This window comes from Anopheles bellator, chromosome 2 (genome assembly GCF_943735745.2).
Source record: "Anopheles bellator chromosome 2, idAnoBellAS_SP24_06.2, whole genome shotgun sequence".
Lineage (NCBI taxonomy): Eukaryota > Metazoa > Arthropoda > Insecta > Diptera > Culicidae > Anopheles > Anopheles bellator.
In genome coordinates this window covers 58,951,238-58,967,101 of record NC_071286.1, presented here as the reverse complement: position 1 = coordinate 58,967,101, position 15,864 = coordinate 58,951,238, and the positions used below count along the sequence as shown (strand labels likewise).

At 47.8% G+C, this 15,864-nt stretch overlaps 1 protein-coding gene across 4 annotated transcripts in view; it reads right to left on the bottom strand.

Annotated features, from left to right (window-relative positions):
- Positions 1–349: 349 nt before the first annotated feature.
- LOC131211442 (serine/threonine-protein kinase 24) overlaps positions 350–15,864 on the bottom strand; it is a 46,514-nt gene continuing 30,999 nt past the window's right edge. For 2 of the 4 annotated variants that reach the window (XM_058204904.1, XM_058204902.1), the window contains exons 2-9: positions 8,422–8,517; positions 7,939–8,067; positions 4,125–4,634; positions 3,894–4,039; positions 3,618–3,813; positions 2,931–3,548; positions 2,676–2,848; positions 350–581 (exon numbers count right to left, since the gene is read on the bottom strand). In XM_058204904.1, coding sequence (XP_058060887.1) covers positions 539–581; positions 2,676–2,848; positions 2,931–3,548; positions 3,618–3,813; positions 3,894–4,039; positions 4,125–4,634; positions 7,939–8,067; positions 8,422–8,517 — 1,911 coding nt within the window. In that variant the 3' untranslated portion in view covers positions 350–538. Of the gene's footprint in view, positions 582–915; positions 2,116–2,675; positions 2,849–2,930; positions 3,549–3,617; positions 3,814–3,893; positions 4,040–4,124; positions 4,635–7,938; positions 8,068–8,421; positions 8,518–13,849; positions 14,689–15,864 lie in introns of those variants that run through there. The other 2 variants (XM_058204901.1, XM_058204903.1) reach the window with 2 other exon arrangements.

Here is a 15,864-nt window from a genome sequence, read left to right as displayed (position 1 = left end):
CACACTTATCGTCATGCCTTTTACGAACCCTGTACGAACCTGCTGAGTTTAGCACGTCGTTTGAAAGCACAAAACACTTCTTAACTCAAATTTATATTAAAGTAAACGTTTACCGGCGTTTACATAACGCGCCTGTTGCTGTTTTTATCAAAGTCTCTGAAGCGCAATGAATTATAATAATTTAAAAAAACCAATCTGAATCATGTTTTGCATTGTCATACCATTGGTTGTTTTCGACCGTAACCGTTGTTCGGTAGTGTTGAATGGTACAAACACCACGTAGTACACCAATGGTCGTTTGTAATATCGGTAAGTAGAACCAATCAACTGTTCTGCACGAAATGGATTCGTTCGTGTGATAAACCGATGGCAACACAGCGAAGTAACAAACAATGTCTTGCACGCATTCAAAGTGTAACAAAATGGATGATAGAAAATCATCAAATCAAAGAAAGAGGCAGGGAATGAAAAAGAAAGAGGTAAAGCCAAGAGGAATAAACAAGAGAAAAATCTAGAATGTTACATTGGAGAAGGTGGACTAATAAAGCACGGCCATCTTCGAAGAAGTGCTGGAAGATCGTCTAGAAGGAAGAGAAAGAAACGAAGAAAACAATACGGCTGTCAGATCCAGGATATAGGAGCAATTCATGTACAGTAGAGATCTTCAGAATTCTGCCGGGTTGAGTTCCGACGTTGGTGTCAAATAAAATATTATTTACAACAAAACGTTCACTAGAAAGTCTGCATCGAATGCAGAAGTACTCGCTACCAGTACAAAGAAGAGCAGAGTAGTTGCTAATTTGCTGTGGTGCAGATTTTTCAATTAAACGAAGTGAATAGCAATAATGTAGGCATGGAGTTATGTACACGCGGAAAAGATTGGAATTCAGGTCAGAAAACATTAATTTAACCACTTTAAGAAAACAAAAAAAAACTGAAAAAATTACATAGTTTGTACAAGATTTTTCAAATGGAAACTTTTTCATACTCTTCTACCAACCATTCTTAGTCAAACATAAGATGAATATACAACAACACCTTAAGATAATTACAGTCTGAAGAAGAAGTGTGCCTATCGGTCTGAAGAGGGCAGATTCGTTTGTAGAAGTTGTAACAAAACCTAAGAAACAACAGTACTTTCGCCCGATTTTGATTCTCTGTGCTCCGACATTCCATTCCGCTGCATCGTTATATATTGTTTCTTTACACTATTGTAGCCACAGTGTGATTCATAATAGATAGTATGATAAATTTTGTGTATTTCATCTTTATTCGTGGTTTGCAGGTTTCTTTGTTCTGCTCTTACAAGTCTAAATAGCAAAACCGGACAATATTGTCATAAAATTTCCTTTTTTAATTATCCTGTACCTATCGCATTGTTCACTTCTCGGATTGCATACTCTACCTGTCGCATTATGTTTGTATCAACCAACTTCACGCGAACACCACCGTCAATCCCGTTCCTTGTAATACGGTTCTCTTCACATGAACGCTGTCCTTAAGAGAGAGAAACAAGCTGCACAGTGTTATGGATCGTGACGAATCTGGGTAGTGCTAATTGATCAGATTGCTACAATCATCGTTACGCTTCTGGCTCTCATTACGCCGTCTTTGACACGAATTCTCGCAGATTCGATGCTAACAAATCTTCGCGTTATGACATCAATTAACGAAAACATTACATAAAAAGACAACAAACGATCGATATGGAAAACTGTTTGTTTTGTAGTATCTATTTTCAACACATTCAAATATGCTTGGTCTGCTTCGGGAGAGTGAATAAATTAGTTGTTACGAAGTTTTATTCAGGAGACGGACACGTGAAAGACAAAAAACGTTTGCACAAACAGCACAAATGGACCATCAAATCGAACCGATTTAGTGGGTCACCGCTGCAAAGTACAACAAATGAATGAAACGCACACAACGCCCACCGAACATAAGTGGTTTCACCAAATTTTAAGCAAGGTGTACGAATGTGAAATGTAATAAAGGTTTGTTTTTTATAATGCTGCCACGTCTGCCGATATAGACAAAGCCAGAGGTGGGAATGCATGATTCGAATTACGGTAAAGATCAAATTACGTCAATATCTATCGTTTTATCCTCGATTCGCTGGAAATAAACAAAAATTGGGGAGTTCATAATACATGTTCGATTTGCGTAACCACGGTGCGTGTTAGAAAAGCAGGACCCGAGAACCGGATATATTACAAAATAACGATACGGTGGACATCAAAAGTACAGACTGAAATTAGATTTCAAAACTGGTTTCTACAGATTTAGTGGTAAATCGACAGATAGTCGGAGCATTCTTCCAGTCCACTTAGAATTAGAACCATAACGGTGACCTCAAACTACAGAATTATTGTTCAAATATGCTGCACGATTGTTAGTGTTCCGTTCCGATGTTTAGGGGTGTGTTAGGCTACAAAAAAGAATAGTATATCGAAAGTAACACATCTAACCCAGAGAAAGTAATGTTTCGCAAGGCTCATAATAACATATTACATAATATTAACTAAACAACCGCTCTGCAACTAGTTACATGTTCCAGCACCACCCACATCCAACCGTGTCAAGGAGAGGGAAGCTACGGAGGCGTTACACCCTCAGTGTGCGCCATCATCCCCTACAGTCCGGGAGTATTGCAAGCGCTGAAGAACGGAACCTACCGTGTCACTTTGTCTATAAGCGTATTGATTCGTGTCTCGGAAAATCCGGGTACTAGCTTGTGGATAATTTCCTTCACGAACAGGTCGCTCACGCCGGGACTACTCCGTTCCGCGCTCTCGAATGCGATCCGCAGATCACCCATGTCGGATCCACTGCTATAGCTTCGCTGCATCTAAAAATCGTGCGGTGAGAAGAATTGTCAAGGTTTGAGCAAACATTTTGCCCGATACGGCTGGGAGCGCGGCCGTACTCACCTCGGATAGTAGCGGGAAGATAATTGCCTTCAGACAGCCACTGCTCGCCGTCGATGCGGACGAAGTTCGGCTGGAGCTCTTGTTGGAGTTATTATTTACATTCGTAATACTGTTGGTGCGCGAGTTGCCATTGCTGCCGGTGTTGTTGTTGTGGCTGGGCGAGTCCCGCTCGCGCCGCAAGCTGCTGCTGCGCTTTTCCGGCTCACCACCCGATCCTGGCAGCCCGTCGGACGCAACAAGTTTCCGCTCCTTACTATCACGATCTTTCTCCCGCTGCTCTCGATGGTCGCGGTCTATCCGCTCGCGGTGGTCACGTTCGCGTTCACGGTCCCGTTGCTCCCGCTCCCGTTCACGTTCCCGCTCACGGTCACGGTCTCGCTCACGCTCCTTTTCGCGATCCTTCTCCCATTCGCTCTCGCGCTCCAGGCGGTGCTCCCGTTGCCGTTCTAAGCTCGCTTCCTTCTCCTTCTGCAGCTGCATCGCCGAGATTTGATTCTGCAGGTCTCGCTCCTTGCGGGACTCGACGATGCTGGGGCTGGTGGTGCTGTTGTTGGCCGCATTGTTGGATGCAATCAGCGTCGAAGAAGACTGGTGCGATGGCGATGTGGACGTTCGTGGCTAAAATGAACCACAAACCACTTTGAGCCGCTGCCGCTCCGTAGACTGGTTGTGCTACCTCGGACGTACCTGACTCGATTTTTGTTGATTTAAATTGTAGTCTCTATCACGGTTCGAGCTGACCCCGATGTTGCTGGTACCGTTGTGCTTCACCGGCGAACCGAGCGGGTCTTCCATCACATTTTTGTTAAAGTTATTAAAATTCATTCCTTTCACCGTCATTATCCAGGGCTCATCCAGATCACTGTCTTGTTTGGAGTCCTCACTGTGGAATACAGTTAATTGTTACTTTATATGATCCCCAACGGCACAACGGCTCCACCAGCGCCACTGCCGACAACTTACGAGTCTGAATTTTCCGATTCGGTTTCGCTTTCCTCGCCCTTCTGCGCCTTCCACTTCTTGTACCGATCGATCAGATCGATTAGGTAGGCATTTTTCTTCGCCTTTTTGATGAATGGAAATTTTAACAGCTCTTTCGCCGTAGGTCGCTAAAATGGCAAAACGTCCGCGCAACCCAAACCGTTAATGTTGATTCGTGAAATTCGCAACCAATTACTAGCTAGACCGACTTACATTTTCTGGATCTTTGTTTAGGCACGCTTCGACAAAATCTTTGAATGGCTTCGTATAGCTACCGGTAAGCTGGGGTGGATTGTTCTTCGGAATGAGAAACAGCACCCGCATCGGGTGCAGCTCGGAGTTGGGCGGTTCGCCCTTGGCCAGCTCGATCGCGGTGATGCCCAGCGACCAAATGTCGGCCTTCGAGTCGTACATCGACTGCTTGATGACCTCCGGTGCCATCCAGAACGGCGTGCCGACGAAGGTGTTGCGCTTCGACGTGGTGTTCGTAAGCTGGCCGGCCACACCGAAATCGGCCAGCTTCACATCGCCCAGCTCGCTGAGCAACACGTTGGCCGCCTTGATATCTCGGTGCAGCTTGCGCTCCGAGTGCAGGTAGTCCAGACCCTTCAGGACCTCGCGCAGTATGATGGCGATGTGCATCTCCTCGAAAAGGCCCGCCTTCATCAGATCCAGGGCGGATCCACCCCCAAGATACTCCATGATGATCCATAGTTTGGTGCCCTGCACGTGATAGAGAAACATTTTCGATTAGCAAATATTCCCGACGACAGAGCTGAGTATGGAAATAGTATTTTCAGTTCAGCTCAAAAGAAAATGCTTCCCTTCCAAATGAACAGCATTCCTGCAGTTGATACACGGTATAAGAGAAATAATAAAGGAAAGTTATCGGAGCGGATGTACGTCTTCCCACAGCGGCGCTGGTGGTGAGTTGTGTTAATTTCTCCCCAATCCCGTTTCCGGACCCATCCGACCGTAGTCAAAGACGATACAATGCACAAAACGCATTCCAGCGAACTGCTGGCCGAAACCTCTCGCTCACAGCCCAGCACCGCATTTCCTTCGATCAATTGCATACTTCTAGCCACATTCACGCCATCCGCTTTGCTACCATTTACCCGACCCGACTGATATTGCACAGCGAGGTGGAAAATTTAGTGCATTGTTTGCAGCATATGCATATGCATATGCAGATCGTGACGAGAAAAGTATCTTTCGCTTTCGACAGCGAAAAGAAAACCCTTTGCCGTTTTCGAATGGCGAAAGTGGTAACACGCTGAAGCGAAACACATCTCGTAAGTAAATGCTGTCACTGTCTGACCATTTCTTTAGCAGTCTGTGGCACGCTCATCAAGGAAATTCTTCGCTGCTATGCGAAAAATAAATATTGTCTTATCATTACATAGTGTTGCCATAAAAGCATTCACCACGATCCCTTCAGAATCGTTGTGACATTCTTGTCCATATTGTTTTAGGAGAACAGTAGAACTGAAAATAGACATGGCGTTGGACCCAGTATCTTTCAACTGCATGATTCACTCCACTTATCGCAACGCTGCTTGGGGAGTAACCGATTATAAGGCACTCTTCGTTACGTAGCTTTTTTATGAGCAAATTAACACAATTTTTCGAACATTATTCGATAAAGTGGTACGCCAACAAAATACCGAAAATTTATTTTGAAAAGCTCTTACGCAGCGCTGCATTTGTAGCATTTGAATTTATGTGATGTTATGCGTAATAAGACACGTTAGTCGTAGTGTAAATAATTTTGTCGTAAAAATACAGTTTACTACATGAGTCCTGACCTTTGATTGACCTGTTCCGGCATAGGCAAACGAAGTCTTAAGCCGTCTTTAGATGACCTTTCGTGTCGATGGACACGATCGACGGACCACAAGAGTACGAAAAGTCACATACTAATGAAATACCTGCAGAGGGTTACACAGCTGTGCCCACAGAGACACTGTACGAATGCTTAACATCATTCCCAATTCCATCCCGGCACAGTTCGGAGTGGGTTCATTATCGTCGTGCCGTTTGTCCCAGCAGTGCCACTTTCTAACGGTCGCGCACGCTCGCGCTCGATTGGCCGATTATTGATGCAAATTTTAAAACCACATCCGTGTGTGCGCGCACATATGGAAAGTGTTTCTCTCGGTGACATTCACGCTATGCTACGACGCACAACGACCGCAGAAAATAAAAATAAAACACTTCGTGACCATAGCTCAGTCGGGGCGTCGATCAGGCCGCAGCCCATCCCCGTGCCGGCTACTACCTTTCGGTCGGTCCGCGAACAATCCCGCGTTCGCGGTGCTTGTGGTGGTGGTTGGTTGCCCGTACCGGTACCCTGGCCCCGTGGTGACTCATCGCATCGCTATCCCCTCAATATGGGGCGTGTGGGTCGAGAGGGAGGTTTCGGTCCGAGAGGGAAGCTTTATAGAACGCTTCGCGCGGTGGTGGCGCAAGGGTTTATCGCGCGACTTGTGCAGAAGGGTGACGACTTGTGATCGTTATTAAAACAAACACGCATTAAACCGCGGCCAACACGCACCCGCTGGGGGCCGGGGTCGGTGTGCCACGGTCCCGTTGACGTTGGTTTATTGTTGGGCGTAATTTGGATATGTAAAAAACTGATTCGACTGCAACGTGTGGCAGTTGCCCTTTTAAAGCCAACCAGAGGCACTGGAGCTGCGACATTCGAACGATGCGCGCAAATCGCCGACATGTTGGACCGGCCTGTTTGTTATTCAGCACAACGTAGCCTTACGGTGGATGACGGATTGGTATACGCTGCCGGATGAGACAACAGATTGAACCATATACGAGTTTGGACCCTGCCATCCAGGATACATGAGCTGGCCACCGCAAGGTCCAAAGACCCGAGCCGAAGCGAATGTCCGGGAGTTGATGATCTTGGCGCTGGGTACGTGGCTAGGATAAAATGATCTAACTCCCTGTTCTGTCGCTGTTTTGTTTCGCGCCGACCGTTCCATATCGGGACCAAGGCATCGGGAGTGGTCATTGAGCGGATCAGTGACTGCTCTGTTGTGAATATCTAATACCCTAAGGCTAACTCGGATATAACGGGATTTCAAAGAGAACCACATCGTTATTTAACATCCTCATTCGAATGTCTAACGAAACGATAGAACAATGTAATTAGTTACGGAATTCTATCAAGTCTGCAACTTTGTTTTCTCCGTGTTTTCGAATTTATCTTGTCTTTGCTAACTGTTGTATCCACCCCAAGTACAAGTATCTCAACTATTAAGCAAGCGTTACGCATTCAAAATGTCTCGAGGCCACACAACTAGTCTTATCTCAACACTATCTGCGCAACACTACCAACGTCGCCAGGGTGGGCCTCCTATCCAAAATTACCACACAAAAATGGTAAACTCAAACGATAAGGTTTTATTATTACTTAATTGTCCATGACTAAGCTCTTGAGTATCTGTTGTCAGAACCGACTATGTTCAGGGCGTTTTGATGAAACCCACACGTCAAAATTTATTCTCATCGCCCAAGCATGTCATAAATATTTTCTCCCCCAGAATAAGCGCTACCTCGCGGAGGCAAAACGCGACGCCCAAGCCAAACCGGGTCGCGACGAAGAGCGATTGGAATTAGCAATTTCAAGTAAGGCTGCCGACGATCCATAACGAGTGTGTGTTGATCGAAGTTTTGTATGCTAATTTTCGTGCGCAGATGTGTAGATATTTGCCGTACCGTTTGTAAGACCGCGCGGCCTGGACGTACATCGCTTGACCGGTGGTGAGGTATGGTCGACAAAAACAAAATACCAACACACAACACCGGGCACCGGGATGGCAGTTACGAGCAAATATGACACGCCACGTAACTGATTAGATCACTATCACAAGGGGCTGACGTCAGTCCACGACTTTTCTGTAAAGTTTCGTGTGGCGGACGAGAAACTTTACAACCGTTCCGTTCCCAGAATTGCGGATTGCCCATAAATTTGGTTTGTTTTCCGAGCGACAGATATATTAGGACTTACCTTGAGATATGACCCGAAGTACTTGGTGACGTACGGTGAATCGCACTGTGATAGCACCATGATTTCCTGCTGAATGTCCTCAATTTCATCTTCCGCCTCCTCAAGATCGATGATCTTAATAGCAACGACCTGCCGAACGAACGAGAACCAAAAGAACATTAGCAATGCTGGGGGGAAAGTGTTAGAACAAGGCTTCGGGGACTCGGGACAGGTAAATTACTATCATTTATCCGTGAGTTCCAAAGTCAAGAATCCTATTCCGCCTGTCGTCTGCCGTTGCTACCGTGAAACCATGTAAAACTCTATTACTTTAACTACTCCACCTAGACCGGAGTGTAGACTTGCGGCCAATCGCGCAACGGAAGGAATCCCACACCGGATCGGAACGGATAGTCATGTAAGTAACGGTAGCAAGGCACAACGGGGCGAAAGGATATTTATCAACCAGTCTCGAACGGCTTGCAGACGCCACCTTGCTCTTACCTGCTGTGTTCGGTTGTCAACACCCTTGAACACTTCACCGAAGGATCCTTTACCGATGCGCTCCTGCTTCGTGAAGATAAGCTCTGGGTCGACTTTCTGTAATGGAACGGAGACGAAAGGGAAAAAACGGAAGAGAATGAGATATTAGAGAGCTGTCAGGCAGTTAGGGCCGAGTGTGGAAGCCCAGACCCAGTTAACCAACCCTAGTCAGTTCAGGGGGGAGGTTTGGGCGGTCCTCCATTTAGTGCACGGACGTTCCACGCAGACGAACAGAGCATGAGGATGAGGACATGTAGAGTGTCTGACTAAACTAACGCCGACCACCCCGGGCGCCTTTTGCTTCATTGTGAAGTTTAATTAAAAAGTTTTCAATTAAAATTTAATTCATTTAGTCAGAGACGCGTCCGCACATTATTCAATGTGCACCACACTCTCGAGCGGTAACTGGCTATTGCTCACTTCTAGTCACTATTTGCCGACGTCAAAGGTAGTAATTTTCAATCCAATAAGGTAGGGAATGTGATTTGTTTCCAACAGGCAAATTGTTGAGGGTCGGTTCAGGCAGGTCGTGTGAATGTTATCCTTTGATTGATCAATTCGAAAATGTTTAAGTTTATCGTGAAAGAAAGTCAGGAATGCTTATTAGAGTAAATGCCGTTTTGATATATCGTTGTGGTATAAGTTTTGGTTGGTTCAATGATTCTTCTTCATCAGGTTTTTTTCAAATCATTTAATGATTGAATTTCCCTTCTAGATACGGATGTTACAAATGGTAGCTGTAAGATCTAAGCTTGTTAGCCTCTATTTATCAGTGCCAATTTTTTTTTATCTTAATCATGTGTTTTCGTAAACATAGCTATCTCTGGCAGATCCTTTCGTCGTAAACACATTCCGGTCGTTTCAGTTGTATGACTACCAACGATTAGTGTGACACTACGACGCTGTCTGGCATCGCTTTGACCCACAACTAATGACTTTCTAGACAGAGGGAATAAAAAAACCCGACAAGAACTCCATTTCTCAAAACGGTGCCGGTGTGATTTCCCGGATTCGAGGACTGACGGCCAGCCAACCCTGAACACGAATCGCGCTTAGTAGCGACAATTTTAATGATTAACGGATGTGTGTCATGAAAGACAGCTTTCGACAGCTAACGGCGTACAACAATGCAATATAAAGGCTAGGCAGCGCGAGCAATCGACGATTCTTTTCGATGCAATGCACGCGCTCCATCTAAGGGGCTGACATTCTCGCAAGACCAAGAGTCATCCCTCGGCAAAGACACCCCATGCGCGTAGGTTCCTCCAAACCATCATCATCATCGTTTGGGAAATGGGCACACTGGAAAAGGAAATCGATGAAGGGTAAAATTGAAAGGTAAATTACTGCCAATGACTCTACGCAGCAGCAGCAGCTGATCAGCTGCCCTTTTACGAGAGCGGCCGTCGCTTTAGACCTCCTTTCGCCCAAGCATCTCGGGGTCTGTCTCTGGGCGCGTAAACACTGTGACGAATGGCTGATTTATTTTGACACGAACCATCGGCGGACGGTTCGGCGTTAGCAGCCATGGGCAAATCTACAAATTAGGTATTAGGCATTCGAAAGCCACGAAACATAAGCCACCGCCCGACGGTGGAATCCACAGCGGGCGTTTCCGTCACTGGGCGCGCTCCTCGTTGCTTGACGTACGGTTGACGTCTGTTTCATGGGCTACAACACATCGGATGACGATGATTCTGCCATACTCCGCCATGCAATTACTGAAACCCGGAGGTAGCCCTATGCTTGCCGCCTGGCGCATTGCACAACGGCACACTTTTAGAGCCGTGACAGACACCGCCGTCGTGGTGTTGCCGGTTGTCCCATTTCGTACTCTGACTGGCGGAGTGGACTTTTTTCATTTATTGTTATTCGACAACACCGTAGCATAAATAATATGCACCACGCGAGTACTGGGCACCACCGCGTACACCACAACGGGCCGAATGGATGGTCAGGAAAAGGAAAAGCTATGACCACGGCTGCCCGTGTGCCCTTTCACTATTCAAGGCTCAGCGCGAAGCACAGGTAAGCGCTCAGCTGAGAGGATAACGATCAAATTACTCATTGTAAATGACCATTGTGCACACTCGCTTCTTGGAGCATGATTCTAGGCCTGCCACAACCAATCAGTACTCCCATACTGCCGTTCGCGTCTAACGGAATCAAATGTTCCATTGTGCCTCCTTCATGGAAAATAAGTAAAGGTGTCAAGGTGCAACATCGGTAGTTGAGAAATGTAGTCTGAAAGGAATTCGAACTCGTGTACAGATCCTTTTCGACTGCCCGACATTTACCGCGCTTGTTTGTTTGCGGGGGACCGTGTTTCGTGCAACCAATAAGTGGCACAAAACACAACCGACCAAGATGTAACTTGCGTATCTTATCTGGCCACCCTCAACGGCAGCTTAGCCAGCAAGCTACCAACCACCACATATTTTTCAACCGTTTCGCGGGCGCGGGTGAAGATGTGTAATTTTGTACTGGACTTGATAATGTCGCCTCCTTCGCCTCCTTGTGATAGCATCGGAATGCGGCTTTTACTCACTTCCTCCATCAACGGGGCTCCGTGTTTCCCGAAATACTCGAATGAATGTCACAGTCAATCAGAGGCACAACCCCCATTAACGCTAATGATTGTTTTATCAGCCCCGAGGTGCCGGACGGACACGGAACTCACGCGGCGATCGATTCCGCGCGAAGAAAGGCTGATATCGCACAGGCTGATACACGCTGGACATCGGACGCTATGCTGCCAATCATCGAATGGGTTTGATCAATTGCTGTGATAACCGAAAAAATAACGCCTAACGAAATCGCCACCCACCAACAAGTCACTGATTGCAACATTTTGTTTTTATCGTCACATTAAGCATATCGCAAGGAGCATGTAAAAAGCCAGTTGAAGATTGATCGAAGATGGACGGATAACAACATTGCCAACTGAATGATTATTAACGAACGATAAGTTCGTCGAAAAGAAAACAAATTAATGCACTTAAAAAAAGAATGTTTTCGAGTGTTGTAGAAATGAAAATAGAAACTGAAACAAAGGAAGGAAAAAGTAAAACAGCAAAATGAACATTGAAAAGGGAAGGTTACAAAAGTGGACTACAAAAGTTGACTGCAATGAAAAAACACAATAAACTGATAGTAAACAGTAAAAAACAGGCAACAGAAGATTAGCGATATAAAACAGAAAGCTGAACACAAAGTAAACAATCGCTTCGATTGCAAAAGCAAAAGTAAGCAAAAACGGTAATGCGTGATGAGGGCAGAGAGAAAAACTGGACCATAAATCAAGGTAAAGAGGCTGATTCCAATCGTCACTTTACGAAATTAAATAAGTATATCCGATGTTGGCGATCGCGAAACCAGCGAGGTGTACTTAATAGCACGACAGCAGCCGCACGCCGCAATGCAACTTATAAAGTGCGTTTTCACATAATTGCCTGTTCCGATTCGAAAGTGGGGGCCCAATTTTACACTAAACAACAGAAACAGAAAACCAGCGAATCGCGCTAGAAAAGGAATCTGTTACGCCACGCCGTTTAAGAGAAACCAAGCGCCAAAGATTAGCCGACCAAGCCGTGCGCTTCCGACCGAATGGGAATTGGGATCGAAAAATCGTGATCTCCCGTGAACCACGAATGATATTCCGGTGGAGCCCCCGGCCAAAAGGCAGACGCGGTTTCTGGCCACTTAGCGGTGCCACCCTGTAGTAGTAGGGCAGCAGCACACGACGCCGGAGAGCGCCAGAGTAAAGAGCGGTACGCGAATCGAATCGGAGAAGAAAAAATGCCAAACAGATATAATGATGTCTGTCTCTGGCGTTGGCGCCCGGCCATAATGTTTCCCCAAAGGGAAACCCACACACAGAGCACATGAAATGGAAAATCACAACTTTCGATACTCATACACGCCCCCCCCATCGCTCTCGCGGCTGACATCTCATTAAAGGGTTTTCCGAGCGATGGAAATCACGGGCCGGGCGAGCGAAAAAGTGAAATCAGCCGTGAGTGGTTTGGCCCAAAGGTTTGGCGTTTTTAAACAATTTTACCATAATTCCTCACCGGCGCCGTGGAGGTTCGTGCGAACGAACGAAAGTTTAGCACAAATGCAAAACACTAAGGGCCGGCATCGAACGGAACACAACGCCTGCTATAAATGCTTCCTGGAGGAAAGCGCACCGAACGGAACGGAATGCCAAAGTATCGATAAACGGTCCGCGGTCCGAAGCCGCCGATCGATCGATCGGAAGAGGCAGCGGTTGGGAGATTTTACGTACCACAAATTACGATCGGTTCTCTCGAACCAAAATTGTATGCTACGTTATACGGTTGATATTGCACGGGGGCTGAAAAGAAATCCGCAGCACTGTAGGGGGTCACCGATATGTACTATTAGCGACCAGCCCTGATATAATGGATCCAATATCTGATATCTAGAGATATTGCTTTGAGAAACTTTTCTGTGGACTTGGACTAGGACATGGACCTCAAAACAAAAAAGAGATTTACTTTTTGATTGTTGAAACTCGTTGTAAAATTAAATTGAGCATAGGATTTCAACAGCTCTACGAGGCGACTTTCAATATCTTAGTCTAAATGCCGTCTCTCGGTTTCGAGTGGTAACGATTGGAGGTTACCCAACGAGAGAGACCCGAGAGCATCATAGGGCACCGCAAAGGGCAGGCACACTGAGTAGTAAACGGTTCGGCAGATTCGATTCGTTGTCGAACGATGTCGAAACTCGAAGGCAACCTACGCCGTGAAGGTCTTCTAACTTTCGCGACCACCGAACGCCGAGGGACGCCGCATACCACCTTGAGTGGAAGGTGACAACTGATGGCTGCCCCGACGACGAGTGCGCTTCACTGCGCACCGCGATCGGAACGGAAAGGTTACTACAGTTCTGGCGCTAGCCGAAGTTGTGCAAGTCTTCGCCGGCAGCACGGACGAAAAATCTTGATTTAGAACAGGGATCACAGGGCTGCTTGTTCCAGTTTCGTCCTCCAGCTGGAAGTCACGCTCAGACGAGACCCTATAGACAGTTTCGTGACCAGCAAAAGGGCCACCTTGAAGCTCTCAGTGATCGAATCTCAGTACTGGTGTTCTTCCAGTCCTGATGCAATAGAACCTTTGAGTTCTTCGCCATGCAACGTCCAACGTCCGTCCAACTTTGTCCAGACAACAAGTTGTAGTAGGTTTACCGAACTATACAGGAATCCATGCCGCAGTTCTTGAAATGTCAAAACCAATCCGCTTTCTGCCACGCACACCGGAATGGCGGAAACAATGTTTTAAGTCGCGTGAACTATGACGCGCGATGGCAAGATCCAATTAGTCGAGAGACGCACGGCGCACGCGGCCGAAACCTTCCAACTCACCAGTTCTTCCGGTTGCTGTAAAAGGCTACGCCCGCCGCCACCACCACCACCATCGTGGCTCGTCGGTGACCGTGGTCCCATCATGCCGTGCTGATACTGATGATGGGCGGAACCCGAAGAAGCCGGAGGTCCGCTACCGTTGCGTGTTTGGTGTGGCACAAAGTTCGGCGGAAGCGAGTGCAACTGTGGACTGCTGCCACCACCACCGCCTCCGCCACCACCGCCACCGCCACCATTGTGGTGACCGTTGTTCAGCTCGTACATCGACAGTGGCCGGCCGCCCGGTTTGAGGCTCACCCCACCGTGGTGGCGCTGCTGTGGGTGATGCGCTGGGTGGTGGAGGTGAAGGTTCGAGTGATGGCCTCCCGCCGGACCATGGTGGCCACCACCACCGTACCCATTGCCCGTGTAGCTGGCACTGGAAATCTCCGGGAACGAGGGAGCCTGCGACAGTGGCTTCACGTCGTAGTGCTGCTGATAGCGACTCCCGAGACCCGGGGCCCCCGGACCCCCATTCCGGTCACTGCCAGCTCCGTTCTGCGACGATGGGTGCGGTAGGCTGTACGAGTTCCGGTAGCCCGGTTGATTCCAGTGCGGATTGTTGGGTAGCGTCCCGGTCGACCCATCCCGACCGGGCGAAGACCCAGCTCCGTAGCCCGGATGCTGGTGCGGGTGGTGGTGGTGGAGAGAGTTCGGCCCATGTTGCATGGCCGCCACGCCGATGTCCCGCCACATTTTGCGTGCCCTTTCCTCGTCGCGCTTCATACGGCCACAGTCTCGCTTTCGTACGTGCTCTGATTACGTCAGGGATCGCCGATCAACAACACCGCAGCATGATGATCACCGCGGGACAGTGCAACACACACGTAGGCACACCTTCACTATCGGAGGGACACGGACCGCCGAGATCGACTTGATTGACTCCCGTTCCTCCCGCTGGTTGTCGGCGGGGAGAGATCTGGCTGGACACGTGTGGCTGACTAGACTTTACGTGGCACGACGAGACGAAATTCTTCTTCTTCTGCGTGTAACCCGAGCTCCGAATACCGTCACACTAGCTCACTTTCAACCAGCGTCTCTACACAGCAACATCAAGTGCCTGTTGGGCCACACCGTGAGCGATACCTGTGATGACGTAGTGTGGCATTGTTGTTTCCATCTCAGTGCGCCCGAGGCACGCCGCGCGGCTTGTGAATGTCAACTACAATTTTACACACCGTTTCACACTGCCTATAAGATGTCGGTCGGATGGAGAGAGAAACCGGCGTCCGAGATATTAATTGGGGCTCCACAAGTGTTACGAACCACGCGCTGTTAGTTCCGGCAGAGAGATATCAACGGCAAGATTATGTTAATCACGGTGCCGATTCTTGGAGCCGTCTGGCTCCGTTGTAGCCGATGCATGAAGCCATAGTGCGCGATTATCTGGAACTAACCTCCAAGTTGCCCAGAAGGGGACGTGGAAGATTTAACCTTTTACGATCGCGGGTCGCCAGCATTCGATCCAGAGTCGGCGAGTGTCAAACCAACCGGTAAGCTAACCCAAAGTTAACGAAAGATGGATGAGCTCCATCAACACATGGACCCAGAACTCAATCCCCACGATATGGAGGCAAAACCAGCGCTGAGCGATTCATCAAACTATTAGACAAATTAAACGCCCCGCACAGGAACGGAAGGAACCGGCCGATTGCACCACCGCCGTGTCAACGGGGGCTAATGATGATGAAGTGTTCCGATTTTATGCGCGTCCCGCCACACTAACAATGGGGGCCGTCCCTCCCAGCCACCTGCTGCCCGGTGGAGTTTGAAAAGACGGTCCAGATTTCACTTCCAATCATTTTCATATTTCGTTAAACCTGTGCCTCTCTCTCTCTCTCTCTCTCGCTCGCTGTGGGTCATTAGTAACCATCTGGCGACCAACATCAATCAACAATCTGTGCCACACACATAAAAACAAAAAACGGAAAAAAACAACAAACCAACATTACAACATGGAAACCGCGAGACACAGG